Genomic DNA, 25,558 nt, shown 5'->3' on the forward strand with positions numbered 1-25,558 from the left:
GCTTGCATATCCCCAGTAGGGCGTGTGCAAGAGGCAGCTGGTTGATATTTCTCTCTCATTGACGTTTCTAGCTATCTCTCTCCCTTCCTCTCTGTAAAAAAAATCAATAAAATATATTAAAAAAAAATAAAGTAGAAGTGTAAACTTATTAAATGACTTCTGTTGTTATTCTCAAAGAAGGGGCTGCTGGAGTTGCTAATATAGGGTGGGACAAAGGCTGGTTTACACTTGTTCATATGGAAAATAACAATAATAAATAATACAAGACTAAACTTTCACATTCAACGGTAAACCTAATTTTGTCCCACCCTGTATTGGCACAGGTAACAGTAGCCTGTTTTATTCATAAAAGTACTCTCTGATCCCAAATATGGTCAGTGCTCTGGGGAAAACCAGCCAGAGCTGTGGGACATTTGAAGCTATCCTTAGGAATATTTAAAGTCTGGGTTAAATCACATTTTAACTGCTTCCTGACTGTGCTTTAGCATTTTTCTATAGGTAAAATCAGATTCTAGATAAAGAACAGTGGAATAGTCAGGGAATGGGTGAACTATTTTTATGTGTGTATGGGGAAGGGGTGGCTATTTCCTAACTATTCCCATGTGATTATCAGGGAATGGGGTAGTTGTGGTGGTGGCTAAGAGCTGACTTAACCATAGCCTCACTGATTTAAAAAAAAAAAATTATTGTTTTTTTACAGAGAGGAAGAGAGAGGGATAGAGAGTTAGAATCATCGATCAACTGCCTCTTGCACACCTCCTACTGGGGATGTGCCCACAACCAAGATACATGCCCTTGACTGGAATCGAACCTGGGACCTTTCAGTCCGCAGGCCGACGCTCTATCCACTGAGCCAAACTGGTTTTGGCCATTTAATTTACTTATTTCCTCTGAGCAGATGTCAACCCTTATAGGGTAAACTAAAGATCTTTTAGGTTTTAATGCACAGCATGGTGACTATAATTTGGTGCTGTATATTTGAGTTCTTATAGACCTTAAAAGTTCTCATTAGTATATATACAAGTGTCAAATAATTATGCTGTACAACTAAAACCAATATGTAAATTAGATCTCAATTTTAAAAAAGCCCCCCAAACCTACTCTTAGGTTTACTAAGATTCCTACTGCAGAAGTTAAATATTCAGAAAACTGAAATAAACCACAGGATTGTGGGATTTTTTTTTTGTCTCCATCCCAATTCACGGACTGAATAATTCTTGCTGCAATGCTGATCCTAATTATGTTTTCTCAAGATCTTCAACTCTTGCCGAAACTGGTTTGGCTCAATGGATAGAGCGTCGGCTTGGGGACTGAAGGGTCCCGAGTTCGATTCCGGACAAGGTCATGTACCTTGGTTGCGGGCATATCCCCAGTAGAGGGTGTGCAAGAGGCAGCTGATGGATGACTCTCTCTCATCAATGTTTCTAACTATCTCTCCCTTCCTCTCTGTACAAAATCAATAAAATATATTAAAAAAAAATATCTTCAACTCTAGTAAAAAAAATGATAAAAAATTCAACAGACCTTGAAAATTATTTTCATGATCCTTTCTTTTTCCTCTATGTATAGCTCCTTAATCTGACATCGTTCAGAGGCAGCTCCACCTTCTACCCCAGGAACCAAGTGCAGCTTTGCAAAAGCTTTCGTGTGCCTGAACATCTGTGCTGGTCTGATAACACCGCCCACTGTGGGCTGCAAGTGCACCAGGTCCCAGGCAAGTTGTATATGACAGACCTCCCAGCTTTTGGTTCCCAGCAGTTTGCTTGGCTAACAAATAGGGAAAGCTTTTGATACAGCATTTGAGCTAATCTGGATAATTGGGTGATCAATATATTGGCTAGGAACACAAAGTCTCTAACCAAACAATATTCTATTTTTAGTTATATAAGTACTAGAGGCAGTGCATGAATTTGTGCATGGGTGCGGTCCCTTGTCCAGTCCGTATAGGGGCCTACTGGCTGGGGGAGGGACTGAGGGAGGTTGGCTGGCCGTGGGAGTGCACTGACCACCAGGGGCAGTGCCTGTATTGAGCGTCTGCCCCCTCCCTGGTGGTCAGTTCGTGTCATAGTGACTGGTCGGCAGGTCATAATGATCGCTTAAGCTTTTATATATATATAAATGTTCATACTCAAATTGTCTCTCTTTGATTGGTATATATATTTTAATCTTTACCTGAGGATCCCCTCATTGTTTCTTAGATAGTGTGGGAGGGCTGGAGAGGGAAGGCGAAGAGAAACATCAATTAGTATGCACCTGAAATGGGGCCTGAAATGGGGCCAGGGATCTAAACCTGCAACTGAAGTACATGCTCTTGACTGGGAATCAAACCTGTGACCTTTCAGTGCTCGAGCTGGTGCTCCAAACACTGAGCAACACCAGCAAGGTATTGGTATTACCTTCATGAGAGTGAGGCGACATAAATCATACCCACTAGAATCACTGCCACAGAGAAAGTGATGCTTTGTAAAACATTTTGTAAGATGAGGGGTTTACTACAGAATGCAATATACAGATGATGTATTATAGAATTGTACTCCTGAAACCAACCTATAATTTTACTAATCAATGTCACCCGAATGAATTCAATATAAATGAATAAGGAAAAAAAGCAAAAATGAGGGGTTTACTGTCTTTCATCTTTAAGTTTGAAATTAAAATCTGCAGGACAGGTTAGGTCTTTATTACTGGCACTCATTTAAAAAGGTGATTTTAATTTACAAAGACAAAGCGGGTCTATATTTGTAAACATTTATTCTCTTGAACTGAAAAAGGCTTGCATCAGACACATTGTACAGCCTTTCAAATTACACGGAATTGAAAAAGAAGGCTCCTTGTAATTAGTGCAATGAATCTTTGATGTCCAGTGATCTGCTGCAACAATGAAAACAAACTTTAAACTGCTTAAGAAGTTTCCAGCACTCATCAAATGCATTTCTGTAGGTGACAAAAAAATCCACGAGGAGGGGAATGCAAATAAGTGGCATTTGGTTATTGGAAGGGCTTAAAAAAAGTATTTTCCAGCCTAGAATGATTCCTATTCCCCTTTGAGTCTGAGTGGTTTGATTGAGAGGCATTAAGAACATAATTTACTTCACACTTAATGGTCATACTACCTAAATGAATAAGGAAAGATCCCACTGAGGGAATTCTGTGTTTGGAGATAACAGGGGAAGAGTCATCTGCTTGTGGGCTCTCCTTAGTCACCCTTCAGCCTCTCAGAAAGACAGCAAATGGTTCTGACTTGGTTATTCCATTCCTGTATTCTTTTCCCCCAAATTCTATGTTGGATCACACTGTGCTGGCTGCAAAAAAGAAATACAGGTTGCAACTAATTGTAATAATTTTGAAGAATAATTTGCTGTACAATAGAGCTTTGGATCTGATACAAGAATTCAGAAATATAAAACAAAATAACTATAAAAGTCAGGAGACTTTTGAACAGCATTTCCTCAGAAAACGCTGTGACTCCGATGTGGATTCCTAGTCACTGGGGTGCAGTGTGGATCACCCCGCTTTGCTGGAACACTGGCCTGTCTTCAAAAGCTGTTTTGCCCTGACCACACCCCCTAGGAGTCTCTACCATGTTAACAGGAGCTCTGAATACCAAGCCAATTAAAGATGGGAGAGCACAGGGGAATCAAAAAGGCCCAGGGTCCAAGGTGACTGTTACTGAGAACTCGCTCTTTCCAAAATGTGAAAGTCATAGTGCTTCTTGCTTGTTCTCAGCTTAAATTTGTTAACTGAGTTAATTTGTTTCTTCAATGCATTCTGTGCAGCTGAGATGGAGGGGAATGTGGCTAGGACGGTGTACGTGGAGGCCAAGTCAATGGGTTTAGAGCGTTCAGAATTGATAGTGCTGTCCCCGCTGCCACAGCAGAGCGGGTGACGACGCAGCTGGGACTGGGACTGGGGGTCCCGCAGCCACCGGATCTTGGCGCCAATTTTAAAGAGTTCCCCAAAGAGCTTCTCGGCTTCCATGCGAGTTATTCCATCTGGTAGTTCAGTAATTTCCAAGACTTTCCCAACAACTAGAACGGAAAAGGTGTAGGATTAACGATCCTTGTTACTGAAGAGAGGCAAAGTGTACTCTAAACTCAATATGACATAGATTCTATGTCATAGAAAATAAACAGAATTTTCTAAAACTATTCAAATCCACAGAAGTATAACTGTTACGACAATCTTTCAAATCATTCCTATGTACCCCCTCGGCAAGGAGTGTAGAGCTAATGGTGTCAACTCCCCATTTCAGTCTTCACTGACAGCTGCACATACACAGCACAGCATCGCACAGTGGCTCCTCCCAATGAGGTGTGTGCTTCTGGACAGCTCCCTGCACCTCACATTCCCAGTGAAAAAGAAAGCATCACTTGCCTATGTACCCAAGGAAGCTGAGTAGAATGTTAAAGTACCGAGGTGACAGCACTTTGCCACAGAAGGTGACATACCTGTTTGCTCACACTACCTCCATTTGGATGTAAGGGCCACTTCCTTTCTCAAAGAATAGGGGCAAAGAGCTCATTCTACCTGTACTTGTCACACACATCGTTTCTCCTCGGCCCCTTCACTCCTCCTAAACCCAACCTGTACCTTACTATGCTCTCAAACTTGAGATGAAATAGCTCTGAAAGAGCATATTCAAGCAACCTACGTTATAGACGGCATAATTCCCTATGACCTTTGCAGGACTCTAGGGAGAGTAAAACTCATTTCTGTGTAGGGGTACAGTTTTAAAGACTATTGAAGTGGTCAACAGCTTGTAGAAGCACATCCAGCTGCTCAGGGACACACCTGCTTCTCCTGCGCCAAGGTCAGTGGATGCAGCTTTCTTAGCTTGTTTCCTTCCCCGGTTTCCATGCCTGTTGCCAGACTGACCCTGAAAACCCACAAACAGATGAGAAATAAGGTTAATAATGATGACAAATAAGTTTGTAATGTTTAAACACTTAATACCTAACCATACTCAGTCTGGGTTTTGTATTTCAGCAGAAAAATTCAACCCCAGGCCTCCTGAATCCTGCCTTTGTGGCAGAGGCCCACTACGACCAGCCACTTTCTGGGCTTTCCTGAGCAAGCGTGCCGTGCAGCCAGCCCACCTGGGAATACTGCCCAGCCAAGCAGCACCGCTGTCCCCTGGCTCTGCACTCGATGAGGCAGTGACAACACTGAGAAATCCACGGGTGAGGCAGGGAACTCTCCCTGTGCAGTGCCAATAGGAAGGCCCAGGCCTGCACTCAGCACAGACGGCCGGCACGCTCACCTGTTGGGGTGGCAAGTGTCCATGCAGAACAGTAGGAGGGTTGTACTGCAATGGTTGGCCAAGTAATGGATACCTGGCATCTCCTGAAAGTCAACAGAAACATTTATATATTTTTCTCTACTCAGTTATAAAATACTTCTGGAGTTTTCTAAATTGTCTCAATTCAGTGGGTATTGACATAGTTTTAAAAGAATTGAAAGAATGGAGTCTAAAAATAAGTTAAAATCATTTTAAATCTGTCATTGAAGTAATGACTAAATTGGTAATTGATTATTAATTAGTAATGAAATATTAAGGTCAGAAGAGTATATGGTAATAAACAAATATGCCTGCTGACGCTGGAAAACTGGAAGGTAGCAATACCAAGATCAAGCACAGATACTACGATCGACATTTTAAAATTCTGTGAGGCTGTGATTAGTTGCGTGTACACTTACCTTGACCAGGGATAAAAGGTCTAGAAAACGGGGGAATGATGGAAAGTGGTCCAGAAGAACGAACAGTTTTCAGGGTGGATAGCTGAGCTGGTGCTGGCGATGGAGCTGGTGAAATAATGGGACTGCTGAGTTGAGGGCTGTGCTGTAATTACATCAAGAAAATGGAACAGCACTTTAGGATTTTCTCAAGTTTCCTTTGGACAAAATTTTTTATTCTTGTTGATTATAAATATGTACTTATGGATACTACAATAATATATACTTGTTATTACAAAAATTATAGCATTATATAAATTTATAATTTCCAACTCCTGAAGATAAGCACTGGTAACAGATGGTTTCTATGCATATGTATCCATACATCCATGTTTTACAAAAATGGAAATAGATTGTACACCCTATTTTTGAATCTTTCTTTTGTACCTAGATGATAATATTGTAGATACTTCTTAATGAGAGAATATTTACATCAACCTCATTCTTTTTCCCCCCCCACATTAACTGTTTGTTTTAACATTTCATTTTAAAACAATTCATCCCTGAAGAACAGTTGCAAAAATAGTATAATTCTCAGATTTCCCAAATGTTAATATTCTATTATACTGGATTTATCTCTTATTTTTTGTGAGCTATTTAAGATAAATTGCTCACAACACCTCCTATCCTGATATATATTAAAAAAAAAAAAAAGAAAGAAAGGAAAAAAAAAAGAAAAGAAAATTGAACTAGTCCAGAATCCAATTTAGAACTGAGTGAAGTGCTGCATTTAGTTGCCATGTCACTTTGATCTTCTTTGATCTGGAACAGAGCCCCAGTCTTATTTCTCTGTCATGACTCTGACATTTCTGAAGGTCACTCTGAAGATCATTTATTTTGTGAAATGTTCCTCAGTTTTGGTTTGCCTACTGTTTTCTTTTTTAAAACATTTTTTAATAATTGATTTCAGAGAGGAAGGGAGAGGAAGAAAGATATAGAAACATCAATGATGAGAGCGAACTGCCTCCCGCACACCCCGTGCTGGGAATCAAGCCTGCAACTCGGGCACACGCCCTTGACCGGAATCAAACCTGGGACCCTTCAGTCCACAGGCTGAGGGTCTATCCACTGATGCCTGCTGTTTTCTTATCAAAATGTTCATGATAACCCTGGCTAGATAGCTCAGTTGGTTAGATTGTCTCAATGTGCTAAGGTTGGGGGCTAGATCCTTGGTCAAGGCACACAGAATTGCCCCAAGAATGCATAAATATGTGGAACAACAAATCAGTGTTCTCTTTCTCCTTTTCTCCCCCTTTCTCAAGTCAATTTAAAAAAAAAAGTTCATGATATACATTTGGTGAGGGAATACCAAAAAAGTGATATTGTATCATTAGTGCATCATATGAGAAGGAACATGCTGTCCATCTGTCATAACAGTACTAGTGATGTTTTTATTTCAATAGCTTGGTGAAGATGATGACTGAATGTTTCTCCACTGTCAAGTTATTATTTTTTCCTTTCTAGTTATAAATGTATCTTATTTTAGTTCTTTTCAATTTCAATGTCTTTTATTTCTTTTTCTTGTCTAATTGCTCTGGATAGGACTTACAGTATGATGCTTCATGAGAAGACACTTTGTATGATATCTACCTTTTAAAATTTATTGAACCCGGCCAGCACGGCTCAGTAGTTGAGCATTGACCTATGAACCAGGAGGTCATGGTTCGATTCCCGGTCAGGGTACATGCAGAAGGCAGCCAGTCAGCATTGGTCTTTCTCTCTCTCTCTTCTTCTCTGAAATCAATAAAGTATTAAAAAAAAATATTGAGACTTACTATGTGGCTTAACATATGGTCTATCATAGAAAATGTCCCATACGTACCTAAGAGAATGTATATGGTGCTGCTGTCCGGTATGTTCTGCATGTTAGATCTAGTTGGTTTACTGTTCTTTATTTCCTTATCTTCTATTTGGTTATTCTAACTATTATTAAGAGTGGAGTATTAGAGTCTCCAAATGTTATTGTAGAATTGTTTATTTCCCCTTGAAATGTGTATGTTTTTGCTTCATGAATTTTGATTGTCTATTAGATGCATGCTTATATTTGTGGTATTTTATTGCTGAATTGAAACTTTTATTAGTATATAATGTCCTTTGTATCTTGCAAACACTTTTGATATATTATTATTTTTGCTACTATTTTTCTAAATGCCTTATAGTTCTTTTTTTTTTTAATATATATTTTATTGATTTTTCACAGAGAGGAAGGGAGAGGGATAGAGAGTTAGAAACATCTATGAGAGAGAATCATCGATCAGCTGCCTCCTGCACACCCCCTACTGGGGATGTGCCCGCAACCAAGGTACATGCCCTTGCCCGGTGTCGAACCCGTGACGTTTCAGTCCGCAGGCCAACGCTCTACCACTGAGCCAAACCGGTCCCGGCTATAGTTCTTTTTTGTTCCTCATTTCCTGCGCTGTTTTCTTTTGTAATTACTTGATTTTTTTTGTAGTAAAATGTTTAAATTCCTTTGTCATTTCCTTTCATATATATTCCATAGATTTTTTTTTTCTTTGTGATTACCATGGGGATCACACTTAACAGCCTCTTTTGGCCCTTGCTGGTTTCAGTTCAGTGGCTAGACTGTCAGCTTGTGGACTGAAGGGACCCAGGTTTGATTCCAGTCAAGGGCACATGCCCAGGTTGTCACTAAACTGTACTCCAAAAAGAGTTGTAGTAATTTACAGTACCACCAAAAATGTACAAGTGAGTGTGTCACTTCATATCTCTGCTGACAGTGCAAATTAATAGTTTTTCTAAAATTTCCCAATTATATAGATAAAAAATAATTTTCATTTCATCTGTTTAATGGCTATTGGCTATAGTTTATGAGCTAGCCTCCTATAAATGATCTTTGACCTTTTTATTTTGCTCTGATTTTGTTATGTGCATTGTAAATATTTTTTTTTATAATCTTTAAATAATTCAAAACTTTTTAATGTGGTAAACTTTTGAATATATAGAGGTGTAATTAGATAAGTATAACAAACTTCCATTTATACATAATCCAACTTTGTGCTTTCTCCTGCTTTTTCCCTAAAGTATTTAAAGCAAGTCTCAGATATCACAGCATTGCACTTAAAAATATTTTAGTATATAAATATTTCTAAAAGATAGAACTATTTAAAAAATAACACCATTATCATACTAAAAATTAAAATATTTAAATACTCGCTTTTGGTCCAAAAACATCTTTTGACTGTATCAGTATCCAAGAAAGATCCATATGTTGCATCTGATTATTGTATCTCAAGTCTCTTTTAATCTATAGCAGACCCATCCTTCATTTGAAAATGCCACTTATCTGTTAAAAAAATGGGACCAATTTGTCTAGTAAAATAAGGACATGATATCATATACGTTGTGTTTTTTTTCTTCTTCCTGGATTTTCTGTAAATTATTAGCTCACCTTAGAGGCTTGATAAGATTCAGGTTCAAGTTTTTTATTTTTCAATTTTTTTTAAATAAGAGCACATCATGTGATAATGTGAATGTCCTCTATACTACACCAGGAGGCAAAAAAGTTTGGTTGACCCACTTTTAGTGATGCTATTAGGTCTAGTAATAATTAATGTCGTTTTCTAATACTTTTTTTAAAGCAAATTTATTTAAACAATACAACAAAATTTAATCAACAATATAGTTGCCGTTGTTTTCTACTACTTGTGCCCAACGCTCAGGAAGCATTTTAATCCCTCTGTTGTAAAATTCTTGTGATTTTGATGCAAAAAATTCTGTCAATGCATTTTTGAGACATTCTTCATTATTAAATTTTTTTCCAAGAAGAAAGTTTTGCAAAGAACGAAACAAATGGTAATCGGAAGGGGCAATATCAGGAGAATATGCAAGTTGAGGGAGAACTTCCCATTCCAACTGGCGCAGTTTTTCAGCAGTGATTCTTGTAGTATGCAGTCGTGCGTTATTGTGGTGAAGAATTACGCCCTTCCGATTAATCAGTGCGGGTTCTTTTTCTCTTAAAGGTTGGGCTAACCTTTCCAATTGGGCACTATACACTACACTTTTAATGGTTTGGTTAGATGGTAAAAGTTCATAATGAAGAATTCCTTTAAAATTCCACCAAACACACAACATCACTTTTTTCGCATGCAAGTCAGGTTTTGGCGTGGGCTGCGGAGCCTCATTTTTGTTCAACCATTGAGGCCGCCTTTTCAAATTAACATACAGCACCCATTCTTCATCTCCGGTAACAATTTGCTCTAAAAACGGCAAACGGTTTTGATGAGAGAGGAGTGAACTGCAAATTGTTACTCTTTGATTACGGTTGTTGTCGGTCAACTCAAGAGGAACCCATTTTCCAAACTTTTGGACTTTGCCAAGTGCACGCAATTGATTGGAAATTGTTTTTTGTGAACAATTTAAAGTTGTCGCAAGCTCTTGTTGGGTAATTTGAGGATTTTGCACCAAAAGAGCTTGAAGAGCTTCTTGATCAAAATTGGACACACGGCCTCGACCACTCTTGTCATCTAACGAAAAATTTCCCTCGCAAAATTTCTCAAACCAACGCTGGCATTTTCTGGCGCTAACTGCATCTTGACCAAGAGCACTACAGATGTTTTTTGCAGCCTCACTTGCTTTTCTTCCTAATTGGAACTCGTAAAGCATGCAGTGCCGAATATGCTCTTCATCCGCCATCTTCTTAGCCCTAGTTTTGCAACAAAAACCAAACCAAACACAAACTTTTTCAAGCAAAACTTGTTAATTGCACTTCACATGTTCTGTAGATACCACGTGTTTGAAGGTTATGTCAATACAAGTCAACGCCAAGCAAGATTTTAAACGAATGTTAAAAAACGACATTACTTATTACTAGACCCGATATAATTGATCAGTTACTTCAAGTGTTGTCTGCCTCATCTATCTGTTTTAGTTTCCCATAAGTCTTTTCCTAAAGTTTCTGGCATTTGCTGCTGATTTTAAAAAAATGTTTTTATTGATTTTAGAGAGAGATGAAAAGAGAGAGAGAGAGAGAGAGAGAGAGAGAGAGAGAGAGAGAGAGAGAGAGAGAGAGAAAGGAAGATAGGCTGCCTCCTGCATGCACCCTGTTCAGGGCCTAAACCCATTGCTTGAGCATGTGCCTTGACCATGAACTGAATTGGTGACCCTATGGTGCAATGGGAAAATGCTCAAACAACTGATCCACACTGGCCAGGCTGATGGTTTTTTTTTCATCTATTATTTTAATAGGATTACATAATGGTGATTTTTAAAATCTACCACTGCTTTTATATTTATTAATTGTATTTCTCCTATGATGAAGAGCATCCCCTCATCAACTTTCTGGTTATTGTAACATACAGTTTATATGAAAAAAAGTAGGATAACAGCATAATTCTTTTTCTTTATCAAATTTTAGATCTAATTTATCTTCTGATTAAAAACATTTTTTTGAATATGCAGAAGTTGGGAAATAATATTTAAATGTTATAAAAATGTTCTGGATATAAAAAGTATTCAAATTTCTTTACTAATCTGTTTGAGGTTTCAAATTCAGTATCAAAGTTTTTAGGTCAATCTTTTGTGACTAAAATATTAGAAGTATTAAAATTAAGCATCTTACCTGAACAATATTGTCTACATTGCTAAATTCCACACACTTCTGTCCTCTCTGGTGATCACAGTAATATTTGTTTTGTTTCCACTGCGGGGGTGAGTGGGCACGAGATTGTGGATTGTTTGGTACATTAAGCTGCATCATCACCATTCCTCCACTAGGTGGTGGAGGTGGCACAGCTGAAAATCAGAATTAGGATACTACATCAGCAAACAACATCTTCAAAGACCAAGAAAATGGCAATAATTTGACATACCTGAACAAAATTTTACTATAATATATGCAACATAGATTGAAACCCTAGTGCTTCTTGCTAAAAGAGTTGTGTTGTTTAAAATGGCATTAAAATGGACTCTGTAGACCTAAATATGTCACTTGTCTTAAAACCAACAAGTCTATAGTTATTCAGGAAAGTCCAATGATCTATTACAGAAACTAATGAAGAGTAACACAATTGAGATATGATTTATATAAAAGTGCAATTAAAAACAATTAATTGCCTGGCTGGGGTGTGGCTCAATGGTTGAGCATTGACCCAGGAACCAAGAGGTCATTGGTTCCATTCCTGGTCAGGGCACATGCCCAGGTTGTGGGCTCAATCCCCAGTGAAGGGAGTGCAGGAGGGAGCTGACAAATGATGTTTCTATCTCATCAATGTTTCTCTCTCTCTATTCCTCTTCCTTCCCCTCTCTCTAAAAATCAATCAAGCACTAACAAATAAAAAGTTAATTTTAAAATAGCCATTTTTATAAATACAAAGAAAAACTGGGAAAAAATATCCTACAGAAACTTTGACATACAATAGAAAGGTACTTTCTAGTAAATCGATTTCATGCAGTGTAAAAATTTGGGACATGGGAATGGAATTAATTAACAAAGCACAATTTTAGTACCCTGAAAAGTCATATGACTCCAGGAAAATGTGAGTTCTCTTATTATGTTTTCCTACCTGAAAAAGGAGGCTAGGAAGACCTACTTGACTGACTTTAAAGAGCTGTGATGATTATATGTGAAAACACCTTGCTAATTGTACAGTAGAGATAAATGGACTATTATATATATTTTTTAATCAGATTTATTTATTCTGTGTTCTAGTACTGCAGCACTGCTGGTATTAGGCATATACTTTGCCTGCTACTCACTATTTCAGTTTAAGGTAAAGGAGAATCCTGTGTCCTAAAAGGGCCATAGTTTGCACTGCAGTAACCATGGTAGTTGCAGTTCCCTGAAAATAGAACCAACCTGACCTGGCTAGGCAAACCACAGAAGGGCTGACTATTTAGGGACACCTCAAGTTCTCCTCAGCCACAGCAGCCATGTAGATGCAGTCACTATTGGTCATTTTTTTAATAATTTCTTGTTTCTCTGATTCTTATAGACTACATGTCAGTAAGTCATTACAATAAAATACTAAGGTGTTATGATAAAAAATTGTTTAAAACACTGGGGAAATCTATGTAGAAGAAGTAATTTCCAGAATACACTATGCTTTTTTATGCCAAAGGTACTTTTGTGTCTATTCTTCCCGCTGCCTAGAGTGTCTATCCATCATTCTCTGTTTGACAAAATTCTGCTCATCCTTAAATTTTTACTCAAAAACAAAGTTCTGTGTAAATTGAGCATGTAAGTATAAACAGGAGGCAAACTTGCAAGCGTTTAGATAGAGAATTCATGCAAATTTTTTATTCAGAAAAATGACATGAAGAGACTTCTGTTTCAGGACAATAATTTTTGAACTGTCTGTATATGTGCTTGAGGAAGAGAAAAGGTGGCTGTAGGGGAAATATGAAATAAGCAAAATACCTGATTACTGCAAATAAAACATGAAAAGAATTGATCAAAAGTAGGAAAGGAAAGAAGGTAACAGATTTGCGGAAATGGTGACGGCATGAATGTGAAAAGAGAACAGAGAGTTAATTTTGACTTTGAGCTTTGTTTTAGTTTATAGATAGGTAAGGAGAAATAGTAAATCTGAAGTCCCTTTGACACATCTAGGTTAGAATGTTCAGTAGATAACTGGCTATATGGTTGTGTCTCAGCAGAAATATGATTAAGGAAGTGTTGGCAAAAAGCAGTAGTTGAAGCATAGGAGGTGGTGGGTTCCTTAGGAAGACCTTGAAGAGGAACCAGAATGCACCTAGGAGAGGATCCTAGAGAACATCAATATCTAGAGGCAAGGAAGGAAGAGCCTGAGGAGAACAGGACAGCAGTGTAGTAATGGCAGCAGCAGGAATGAAGTAGTAGATTGAACCTTCCAATTTTGATTGGTACCTTAAATATCCTAGGTATACCTCAGCACACAGCAAGCTGAAAACCTTTTCAAGAAATGCCTAAGGAGAGGAGAAACCAAGATGGAGGCATAGGTAAACACCTAAACTACTGCCTCGTACAACAATTTCAAAAACTACAACTAAAAGACATTATCCAGAACCACAGGAAGGCTGGCTGAGTGGAAATTCTACAATTAAAAGGAAAGAGAAAAGCACACTGAGATTCACAGGAGCTGCGGAAGGCAGAGATATAGAGGCGTGCACGGAGAGGGCTGGTAACTGAGTATGCAGCTGTCTTTTTCAAGGTGGAGAGAGACAAAAACTCCCGAATGCTCTGAACTCCAGTTCCGGGGGAGATTCTGGGGACCCAGACTCATACGGGGAGAAACTGGACTGTCTGGCAGTAGGTGAAACTCGAGGGCAGCTTTCTCTCAGAGGTGCTTGCAGCGATTACCTCAGGACTCTGAGACTCAGGGGTCTATTAGGGCAAGGCTGATGGGAAGCCATTGCTGTTTGCTCTGCCCAGAGACTCCGCCCCATTCAAGCTGAGTACAGACGCTTTTGTATATGAATGCCCTGGTCCTTTGAATTCTAAACTTACCTAACAGATTGCAGCTGAGTCAGTGAGACCCTGAATATCCAAAAGAAGTTCCAAGGCCCTGTAGCAGCTTGCTTTGCTTCACAGCTGGGGCTCATCTGGGCATCTCCAAAACCCAAACAAAGAAGAGGAATCTGCAGATCTCTCTGTAGCTCCTGCTGGGTAGCCTCAGGCAGAGGCTAAATTAGCACCGCCTTAATGATCCAAGAATCAGTGTATCCAGGGGTCAGAGTGGGACTATCCAGATTACAACTCCTCAGATCCATAAGGGACACACTCAGGGGGCAGACTCAGTGAGCACCAAAGCCTCACTGAAGCAAGTCTTGTTTCATAAGGGTGTCTCCAGCACAGAAGTTCTCTGACCATAGACACAACTGATCCTCACAGCCAATTGGCCTGGAGGTCAATTCCTCCCAGTGATTACCAATAACAATCAAGGCTTAACTACAACAAGACTGTGCACAAAGCCCACAAAGGAGTGCACCAAGAGTGTCCACCTCAGGTAACTGGGAAGGCTGAGTCACTGGGCCCTATAGGACACCTAGCACACAAAGCCACTCTATCAACTCAGGGAAGCAGCCAAAATTCGGAGACAAAGAAACAGGTCACAAATGAAAGAAATGGAGGAAAGCAAACGACTGGATATAGAGTTATAAGGTTTTTCAAGAATTTTCTAAAAAAGGCTGATAAATTTAGTGAGACCCTCTAGGATATGAAAAAGGACCAACTAGAAATTAAGCATACACTGACTGAAATAAAAAATAATATACAGAGATCCAACAGCAGACTAGAGGATCGCAAGAATCAAGTCAAAGATTTGAAATACAAAGAAGCAAAAAACACCCAACTGGAAAAGAAAAAAGAATCCAAAAATATGAAGATAGTGTAAGGAGCCTCTGGGACAACTTCACGTGTACCAACATCCACATTATGGGGGTGCCAGAAGAAGAGACAGAGCAAGATACTGAAAACCTATTTGAAGAAATAATGACAGAAAACTTCCCCACCTGGTGAAGAAATAGACTTACAAGTCCAGGAAGTGCACAGAAACCCAAACAAGAGGAATCCAAAGAGGACCACACCAAGACACATCATAATTAAAATACCGGTACCAAGAGTAAAACTCAAAGAGAGAATATTAAAAGCAGCAAGAGAAAAACAGTTACCTACATGGGAGTACCCATACGACTGTCAGATGATTTCTCAACAGAAACTATGCAGGCCAGATGGGAGGGGCAAGAAATATTCAAAATGATGAATAGCAAGAACCTACAACTAAGATTACTCTACCCAGCAAAGCTATCATTCAGAACTGAAGGGCATATAAAGAGCTTCACAGATAAGAAAAAGCTAATGGAGTTCATTACCACCAAACCAGCATTATATGAAATGCTAAAAGGTATTCTTTAAAAAGAGAGAGAAGAAGAAAAAGGTAAAGATAAACATTATGAACAACAAATACATATCTATCAACAAGTGAATCTAAACATCAAGTGAATAAAAAATCTGAACAGAATAAACTGGTGAATATAAAAGAATCAGGGGCATAGAAAGGGCATGGACTGACAATTCTCGGGGTGGGGGGTGGGAGTAAAGGGGTGTAGGAGGGTGCAGGAAGAGACTGGACAAAAATCATACACCTATGGATGAGGACAATGGTGGGGGGTAAGGGCATGGGGTGGGATGGGAACTGGGTGGAGGGGAACTATGGGGAGAAAAAAGAAGAACAATTGTAATAATATGAACAATAAAGATTTATCAAATTGAAAAAAAAAAGTGCCTAAGGGACTTAATTTAAATTTTCCTCAAATAAAAAATCATCATTCTTTTGTTCAATTATTTGTTCATACCTGCACACTGGTGGCTTTGAAGCTGCTGGGAATTGCAGGGTGAAGTAGTTCGAGGAAACTGTACTTGTTCTGATCCTGGATGTTGTAAGTAACCTATTGATGAGCTAAGGGGGGAAAAATAAAACAAACACAGAAGCACAGCACAATGAGACGGAGATGACTGTAAAGGTGCTTGGAACAGTCGTACAAATTTCTTAAATAAAATTAATTTTCAAATTGATTAGCAGTAAAAGTCAAATGCAACTCTTTTCTCTGTGAGTTATAAATAATCATCTTTTTTTGGGAGGGGGGTGAAGGCATTTAAGGGGGGATGGTAAGGGAGGCCGGGGGAAGGACAATGGGGTAAAGAGGGAGACATATGTACTACTATCTGTAATACTTTAAACAATAAAATTTTAAAAAATAATTATCTTTTGAATAATTATCTTTTGAATAATTATCTTTTAGGTGATTATCATGTTTATTGCAATAATACAAATTTTTGAAACCAGGAAAAAAAACCTAATTTCACTGCTCGTATTTCTTTACAAATTATTCTAAATATGCTTTTTGTATTGTTCTAAAAATTATTTAAAAATAACTAACTTTATAAAATAAAAAAGGTATTGTTTTAGATCTTACTAAGCTGTATTTTAGAAAATACAATAGAATATGCAGTTTGACAATGGCATGCTGATGTGCTGCATGTTTGACATACTTGCGAGCAATGGAGATTGACAAATGACATAAGTATCCAACAAGTGTCTTCTTTTGGGTTTTCTACAATGTTCACCTATAATCTCTTATGATAATTCATAGGTAGAATTCCCCTTTGCTCCAGTCATTTATTTCCCAATTTTTACTGTATTTTGGAATCAAAGCCACGATGGAAAAAATGATAATCGCATTACATATTTTTAAAATAAGAAACCTAATCTGCAGTTTACCGAAGTGTGATTTAAAAAAAAAAAAAAAAAAAAAAAAAAATATATATATATATATATATATATATATATATATATAAAAACACAGTTGAGATAGAGGGTTGGACTGTGGGACTCAATTCTGGTCAAGGGCACATGCCTGGGTTGGGTACTCGATCCCCAGTAGGGGGCACGCAGGAAGCAGCCAATCATGATTCTCTCTCATCATTGATGTTTTTATCTCCCTCTCTCCCTCTGCTTTCCTCTTTGTAATCAATACAAATATATTAAAACAAACAAACAAAAACAACAACAACACTTGAAAGAAAAAATAAAAAAATGTTTTTATTGACTTCAGAAGAAGGAAGGAAGGAGAATGAGATAGAAATATCAATGAGGAGAATCATTGATCAGCTGCCTCCTATAAGCCTCCTACTGGGGATTGAGACTGCAACACAGGCATGTGCCCTGACTGGGAACTGATTCCAAAATACAGTAAAATATAGGTTCATGGGTTGGCACTCAACTACTGACCCACACCAGCCAGGCAGAAAAACAAACAAAAAGAAACACAACACCATATCTTTGACCTGTTAATTACCTCTAAGCCTTACCCTCTAAGGACTCTGTCTAGGAAGAAATTCAAGTTGCACTCAAGATGAATCAATAAAGTGGGGGGAGGGGGGGGGAAAGGATATGTCCTACATGTTTATAACAGACTAAATAAATTCTTGCATATTTATAAAATTGAGCAGTGTAATCATTAAAAATTATATTTACAAAGAAAATTTTAATGTCGTAGCAAAACACTGTATCAAATGAACAAAATATATTGAGTAGAATCTCAACTATGTTAAAATTATATATGAAAAAAAAAAAAAAGACTAACAGAAAAATCTGAATATGAAAACAGTAGTCAATTTAGGTTTATGGGACTTTGGCTGATTTTTTTTTTTAATTCTTGATAATTTATATATACTTTTTATTTTCCAAAAAGGCACGCATGTATTTTTGTAATTATAAAAAATAAACACTAAAAATATTCTAAGACAAATGTCTGAAAAGTTAGACTTTTAAATGTATCAGCAATTTAATTTTAACCAATTATCTGAATCTCCTTCAGAAATCTTCAAAAAAAATATTTTATTGATTTTTTTTACAGAGAGGAAGTGAGAGGGACAGAGAGTCAGAAACACTGATGAGAGAGATACATCGATCAGCTGCCTCCTACTGGGGATGTGTCTGCAGTGACGGTACATGCTCTTGACTGGAATCGAACCTAGGACCTTTCAGTCCGCAGTCCGATGCTCTATTCACTGAGCCAAACTGGTTAGGGCTCCTTCAGAAATCTTTTGACAGATGTCAGGGAGTGGTGAGGAGAGCTATACTGATTTTCTGCAATATAAACCTTCATTTAGACAACTGTGAGGTGATTCAGAATTCAGGCTAAACTTAGGCCTGTTGGTTTGAAGGAGAAAACCAGGTAAAAAGAGAGCTAGACAGAGCCCTCCTGAGGTCAGAATAAAAATCAAACAGTGACCCCAGAAATTTCTCCTTCACAGGAGCCATATTTTAATTGGAATATTTTGTAGAGGAACTTATGAATTAAGCATTATTGAAAATAGCAGAATAATCAGCTGGCAGTTAGTAGAGTTTAACAGTTGGGTGTTGTCATGGAAGAAAGGAACAGAATCCCGCCAAAACCACTGTCACCCCAGGATTACTATGAGAATACCCAAAGCTTTTCCTGCTTGAGAACAGCATCAGAGGCTGAACCCCAGAGGTGGGGGAGCGGGGAGCGGGGAGTGGAAAAGGGAATTAAATAGATGTCATTAAAATAACCCAGTCACTCACTATAAACAAATACATAAGCAAACAATAGGAGATACCTAGAGTTACTCCAATATATTATTATAAGAGATGCAAAGAAACAGAAAAGTATGAACGATACCTTAGGAAAGCAGGGAACAGAAACTCCCTATGAGAATGAACAATTTTTCACATTTATCAGAAAAAACCACAACCCAATCAAAGGAAACCAGGATTAAGGAAGTAAAGAAAGAATGGTATGTTGCATTAACAATTAGAAAATATTAATAAAGACATAGAAATCATGTATCTTGAGATAGTAGTAATTATGTAAGCTGGAGAACATGGAGGGAAAATAAAAAAACTGGAGAGGCCTGGCCTCTAAGCAGCTCATGCACCAAAGGGTCACAGGACTAATTCTTGGTCAAGTGCAGTACCTGCCTTGCAGGTTCAATACGCAGTCCTGGTCTGGGCCTGGGCCTCCTGCACCGAGGGCTGAGCCCACAACACGGGCATGTGCCCTGAGCAGAATCGGACCAGGACCTTCCAGCTCATGGGTTGAAGCTCAACCACTGAGCAACACCAGCTGGGCACAATACACTCTGTGATGCTGGGCAACAGCAGTGGCTGTAGCTTCAGCCAGGCATTCAATCACAAGGGTTAATAACTGACATTATATTGTATTTGCTGTTAGATGATTTTGCCCAACTGTAGATTAATGTGATTATTTTGAGCATGTATAAGGTAGGCTGGCTAAGCTATTATGTAGGTTAGGTGTATTAAAAATATTTTCTACTTATGATATTTTCAATTTAGAATGGGTTTATCAGAACTTAACCCCATCATAAATCAAAGAGCATTTATAAGAGAAAATATTCCTTATTTGCTTCAAAATACTGCGGGGACACAATATAATCACCGATGCTCAAGACTGTAGGTCTGAATCAGCAACAAATAGTTTAATTATTTTTAGTGTGCTCTACTTAAGAATACAGGCAAGTATCTATTTTATTGTAGAATATGGAATTTCCAAACCAAAGTATAGACACGTAATCCCTCACACCAATCCTGTGAATATTATTCCTAGTTTATAAACGAGACAACCAAAGTGCAAAAAGTCTAACTTGCCTAAAATTGCACAGGCCTGAAGTCAGGTTTTGTTTAGATTTCAAGGCTGTGTTCTTAATAACCATATCATGATAACTAATGCCTAATGGCACAAGATTCACTGATCCAAAAACGTAGCTAATTAGACCATCTCATGCCCTGATATTATCAGATTAGTGAGATTCCATGATAAAGAGCCTCAAGGCTTCTGATAAAATGGCACTATAACCAATCAGGCATGCAGCTGTAAGTACAGTGTGGTAAAATAAACAAACATATGCTGGCAGAAAAAAAAAATCTACTATATTAGTTGTAATACTAAATACTAACCATAAATGAATTCCAGGGGTCCTCAAACTTTTTAAAGTGGGGGCCAGATCACGGTCCCTCAGAGAGCTGGAGGGCCCGACTATATGAACTACTAATTCCTACTGTAACACCTCGGCTGCGCTCACTGCCCAAAAAACCTGGCGGGCCGGATCAGACTCCTCTGCGGGCCGCATGTGGCCCGCGGGCCGTAGTTTGAAGACGCCTGGATTAAACTCTCTCATTATATACAAACTAGTGGCCTCGTACACGGATTCGTGCACACTGAAATTAATTAGAAGGTGGCTGGCAGGGTGAAACTGGGCGAGAAGGGTCGACATGCTCTGAAGCCAACCTCCTGCGGTCCTTCCCCAGCCAGCTGCGCTGTGGCTCCAAGGCTGTCTGCAGAATGAGCGGGGGTCCCTCTGGAAGGTGGGATCTCTTGGCCTGGCCTGCAGGGATCAGGATGAAATTGGCTGTCCAACATCCCCCAAGGGGTCCAAGAGTGCAAGAGGGCACTCTCGCTCAGAAGCTCCTGTGTTGAGCATCTTTCCCCTGGTGATCAGTACACATCCTACCTACCAGCTGGTAAGTTGGCTAGATGGTCGCTTAGCCTTTTATTTATATATATACACACACACACACACACACACACACACACACACACACACACACTAGAGGCCTGGTGCAAGAAAATTTATGCACTGGAGTGGGGATCCCTCAGCCTGGCCTGCCCTCTCTCACAGTCTGGGAGCCCTCAGGGGCGGGAGGCAACCTGGCAATTAGGGGAAGGCGATGCCCTAACGCATCTCTGCTGCTGCCGCCATTGCCGGCAGTGCAAGCCTCAGCCGGCTCTAGTTACCTGAGCGCCGCCATTTGTGGCTGTGGGGACTGCCATCTTTGAGGGCATGGCAGACAATTAGCATATTCCCCCCTCATTGGCCATATTTGTCACAGTGTAAGGGTCAATTAGCATATTTCCTCTTTATTAGATAGAATATAGATACCATATACATAAATACAATCAATCTCATTAAAAAAAGTTTTAGCCCTAGTTGGTTTGGCTCAATGCATAAGTGTTAGCCTATGGATTGAGGGATCCCATGTTTGATTCCAGACAAGGGCACATTTCCCAGGTTGTGGGCTTGATCCCCAGTGGGGGCGTGCAGGGAGGTGGCTAATCAGTATTCTCTCTCATCATTAATGTTTCCCTCCCTCCCTCCCTCCCTCCCTCCCTCCCTCCCTCCCTTTTCTTTTTTCTTTCAGGTCAAAAAAAAAAAAAGTTTGTCTAATTTACATGTAAAATTATAAATTCCATTTCATGTGCTTTTGCTAATGAATTTGCTCATGTTTTCATGCCCATATCTATGTTAGTATATAATTAGGTGCAAAGAGAAAAGTGCAAAAGGACACAGACCATTATAGAAACATGGGTTACCCAGAATGTGCGTGTGTGGGAAATGATCCAAGCAGAACAACTAAAAACTGCCTGTATGACAAGATCTCATTTATGTAAAATTATGTTTGTAAAGAAATCAGATGGAGAAAAAGACCACAACAAAACCTTAACAGAATGTTTTAGACTAATACTTGTTTATCTGATTTCATGATATATTAATAAGGGGAAAATGCAAGATAATGTCTATTTCACTAGAACCTATCAACCACTTCCAATAAATATAAATATGTATTTATATGCACATATGTTTGAGCAGGCCAATACAAACAGAATGCATAACAGCTTGTGAGCACTGGTGACCAGAGTGGGAACATGATAGTTAGCTTTCCTTTTACACATCTTTATATTGATTGCTTCACTGTGTCAACAAGCATAATTAATTGATACAAAATTTAAATAAAAAAATTTAAAAAGTATATAGTTACAGAAACAAAATAATATTAAGGCCAATAATATGGCACATAAATGAGAATTAATTATGTGCAAGCTGGCCTTTGTAATTAAAGAAGTGTTTTAATTTAGTATGTATTTACTAAGCTTCTGCTCTGGGCCAGGCCTCTTTAACCTGTGGCAGCCACAGAGCCATGCGAATTCCTCGGGAGATGGACTGTGTGTGTGTATTTCTGACAACACATAACATGAGAGCCAAGTCCCATTTCCCAAGCAGATTCACTGAAGCAAGTATGTAAATCCCCTCTTTACCCATAAATAACACCTGTAATCATACTAGGTGGCAACCTCTTATCAGCAATTATAACTAAAAACCCCTTCTTATAAGAGCACTGTGGCCCCTATGACAACCCCATAGGGATGTCCTGAGAATAACCGAAGGACTGTAATGTACTCTGAACAAAAACTACAGGTACCCAATTCAAAGGAAAATTACTATTTTTTAACACATTAAGTTTATCACAGAAGCTTCTATTCTTTCAAGCTGAAATAGCTAATGGAATAATTCATGGCTTGCTTTAATGCAGAACTACAATACTATCATTTGCTTCTCTTATAAACCTCCCTCCCCTTACTGATAAAAAATGAGCTTCCCAGAGTCTGAAAAATTTGAGTATGATATTTTGCTACTGATGTTTTATAAAGGAAACATATTCTCATCAAACTCCTATAAAAGTCCTTAAATACTGACAAACAAATGCTCTAAACTCCAAGGTCTGTGTCCAACAATTTTATTCCCCGTGGGTAAGTAAAAAAAAAAGACTAAAACAAATATTAGAAAAAGATTGTATCATAGTTATTCTTTAAAAATTTTTAAAGTTTATTTATTTGTTATTTTAAATTAATATTTTAAATTTATTTTAATTAATATTATTTTAATTTATTATTATTTTAAATTCTTTATTATTTAAAGTATTACATATTACCCTCATTGTGTATCATAGTTTTTCTATTCTACTTTAGAGAATGATCTCAGGTATTGCCCTGAGGCAACTTTAAAATTAGCAACAGACCAAAATCACGATAAAAAATGAGAAGCTATAGGATTAGTTTTCTTAGTTGTACTCACCTTAAATTATTTTGTTGGCCAGGTGGAATGACACTATAGTAAACTGGAATTCCTGTTGTGGGCATAGATCCTTGATTAGATTGATTAGGGAAAATAACAGGCTGTTGATAAGTCTGATGGGTAATTCCTTGAGAACCTTGAGGCAGTGAAACCTAAAATTTGAAAGACAATTTAAAGGAACAAGTTCTTCAAACGCTTGCAAATGTTAATGTCTAGCCTTCATAAACTTCAAGTACAATAAACCTTTGATTTTGTGGACCTTGATTTATGGACTTCAATTTAATGAACAAAATTTCTGATCCATGTGTTATATGTGGAAATTAATACCCTGTTAATTTAAAAATGGCCATAACCAAGATTTGCTCATAATTAAATTAACATTACTTTTTGTGTTATGAACTCATTATAATTTTTAAATTTTAGCGAATAGGCCATATGTTGGGAAAAGCACTCAAGTAATATTGCCGATATAAACATTATATATCTACAACTATAGTCTACATATTTATATCCAAAGGTAACACTGCTTGTAAACAATGTTCAGGTAATGACTACTAGCACGTGATCACATCACACCCCATCACTTGGGGTAGTTGGTTGTGTTGTTGCCTGGCATGACTTTCTGCAGCAGTTGTAACGCATGCTGGCTGATGTTCTGATGTGCACTTGGCTAAGTCATACCTCCAGCTATGTGCATTTTTTCAATCAAGGTGACTGGAGAATGCATACATTTACTAGACTTATTCAGTAGGAATTTTAAATTACAGTAGTATAAATAGAAAAATTTTCTGTGAAATTAAACTTTTCATACATACTTAATTTTAATTAAACAAATGTGTTTATATAAAACAGGTAAATTAACTTGTCAATTTTTTAACATATACATTTGGAAAACCTATTTTATTATATAATAGGCTTTCAGCTTTAACGGACACCCCGTTACCTGAATTAATCTGTTATATCTAGGTTTTACTGTATGACCAGTTAAGGAGTAATCTAAAACTGTCAACAGGGTGTCCTGATAAGTTAGCCATAACACTACCACTTTATTTTATTTTTGCCAGCTATTGTTTTTCACTAGCATTTATCAATTGTATAGTAGGTTAGATGCATAAGACCGCCCACCTGCTCACTGCTCCTTGCTGCTTGGCTTGCTGCTCCTTAGTGGAGACAGGCGAGGCTCCCACCATCACAGCTGAGCTCGCCAGCCATGAGCCTGGCTTCTGGCTGACAAACGCTTCCCTGTGGGAGCACACTGACCACCAGGGGCAGCTCCTGCATTGAGCATCTGCCCCCTGGTGGTCAGTGCGCATCATAGCGACCAGTTGTTCTGGTCATTCCACCATAAAGGTCACTTAGGCTTTTATTATATAGACTAGTAGCTCTGCGCACGAACCTGTGCACCAACAGCTCACCAGTAGCTCGCTGCTGCCCTCCAGTAGCTCTCTACCCACTGCGCTGCCTTCCTGTGGTTCCCCCACCCCAGACCCTCTCATAATCTTGCTGCCCTGCCCCCTCCTGTAGCTCTCAGCTGCCAGTTTGTAGCCAGTAGCTCACCGCTGCCCTCCACCTGCTGCCCCGCCCTCCTGTAGCTCCCCTCCTGTAGCTCTCCACCACCCACTTGTAGCTCACTGCCCCACCCTCCTGCTGATCTGTGATCCAGTCCTTACGCTTTATGACATAACAACCATTTGCATATTACAACTTTTTTTTATATAGGATTATTTCTGGTTGTAACTAAGTTAATACATATACAGGGCAGATTTAGGAAGAATGACACAGCTCAATTTACATGATTTAAACTATAAGTCTATAGCTCAAGCATGGCAAACTTAAATGAGGCGTGTGGCCCCCAGCTGTGAGTTTGACATGCTTGCTGCAGCTAGTGGTAACAAAGAACACTGAAGTACTAAAAGAGAGAGGGAACAGTACTTGAGAATGTACAGCCACAGAATACACTCTACTGAGGACAGAAGACTTTTCTGGCTTATTTTTTAGGCAACAGTTTATCACTATCCAGCTTATCTACCAAATGTAGGAGAGAAAATAAACAGGCTGTCATTCATTGCTCATCAGAGTATAACAGTTCCCATATTCATTCACCCAGTTTGAGGATTACATGAAATGCCATGGGAAAATAATTTATAGCTTATAAAAATGTATGCTATAGAAATAATAACTGTCTTAGCTCTGAAGCATTTTTAATATCTAGTTCCATTTTAAAAACTACACCAATAAGGTTATACTTTATTTAAAAATTACATTCTCTGCCCTGGCCAGTTTAGTTCAACGGTTAGAGCATCAGCCCATGGAGTGAAGGGTTGCAGCCTCAATCCCAGCTTAGGCTGGGGTTGTGTAGGAGGCAACCAATTTGATGTCTCTCTCTCACATCAATGTTTCCCCCTGTCTCTTCCTCTCCTTTCCACTTTCTCT

General features: G+C 38.6%; 1 protein-coding gene across 14 annotated transcripts in view; it reads right to left on the reverse strand.

The window, feature by feature from the left end:
- Positions 1 to 2,732: 2,732 nt before the first annotated feature.
- Positions 2,733 to 25,558, reverse strand: part of R3HDM1 (R3H domain containing 1) — a 168,176-nt gene continuing 145,350 nt past the window's right edge. For 13 of the 14 annotated variants that reach the window (XM_036420858.2, XM_036420857.2, XM_036420859.2 and 10 more), the window contains 7 exons: positions 23,126 to 23,277; positions 16,024 to 16,127; positions 11,312 to 11,484; positions 5,698 to 5,839; positions 5,261 to 5,343; positions 4,792 to 4,876; positions 2,733 to 4,028 (listed from right to left, as the gene is read on the reverse strand). In XM_036420858.2, the coding sequence (XP_036276751.1) occupies positions 3,667 to 4,028; positions 4,792 to 4,876; positions 5,261 to 5,343; positions 5,698 to 5,839; positions 11,312 to 11,484; positions 16,024 to 16,127; positions 23,126 to 23,277 (1,101 nt within the window). In that variant the 3' untranslated portion in view covers positions 2,733 to 3,666. The remainder of the gene's footprint in view (positions 4,029 to 4,791; positions 4,877 to 5,260; positions 5,344 to 5,697; positions 5,840 to 11,311; positions 11,485 to 16,023; positions 16,128 to 23,125; positions 23,278 to 25,558) is intronic. The other variant, XM_036420865.2, reaches the window with a different exon arrangement.

The sequence above is a fragment of the Pipistrellus kuhlii genome, unplaced genomic scaffold (genome assembly GCF_014108245.1).
Source record: "Pipistrellus kuhlii isolate mPipKuh1 unplaced genomic scaffold, mPipKuh1.p scaffold_m20_p_7, whole genome shotgun sequence".
In the NCBI taxonomy this organism is placed as follows: Eukaryota; Metazoa; Chordata; class Mammalia; order Chiroptera; family Vespertilionidae; genus Pipistrellus; species Pipistrellus kuhlii.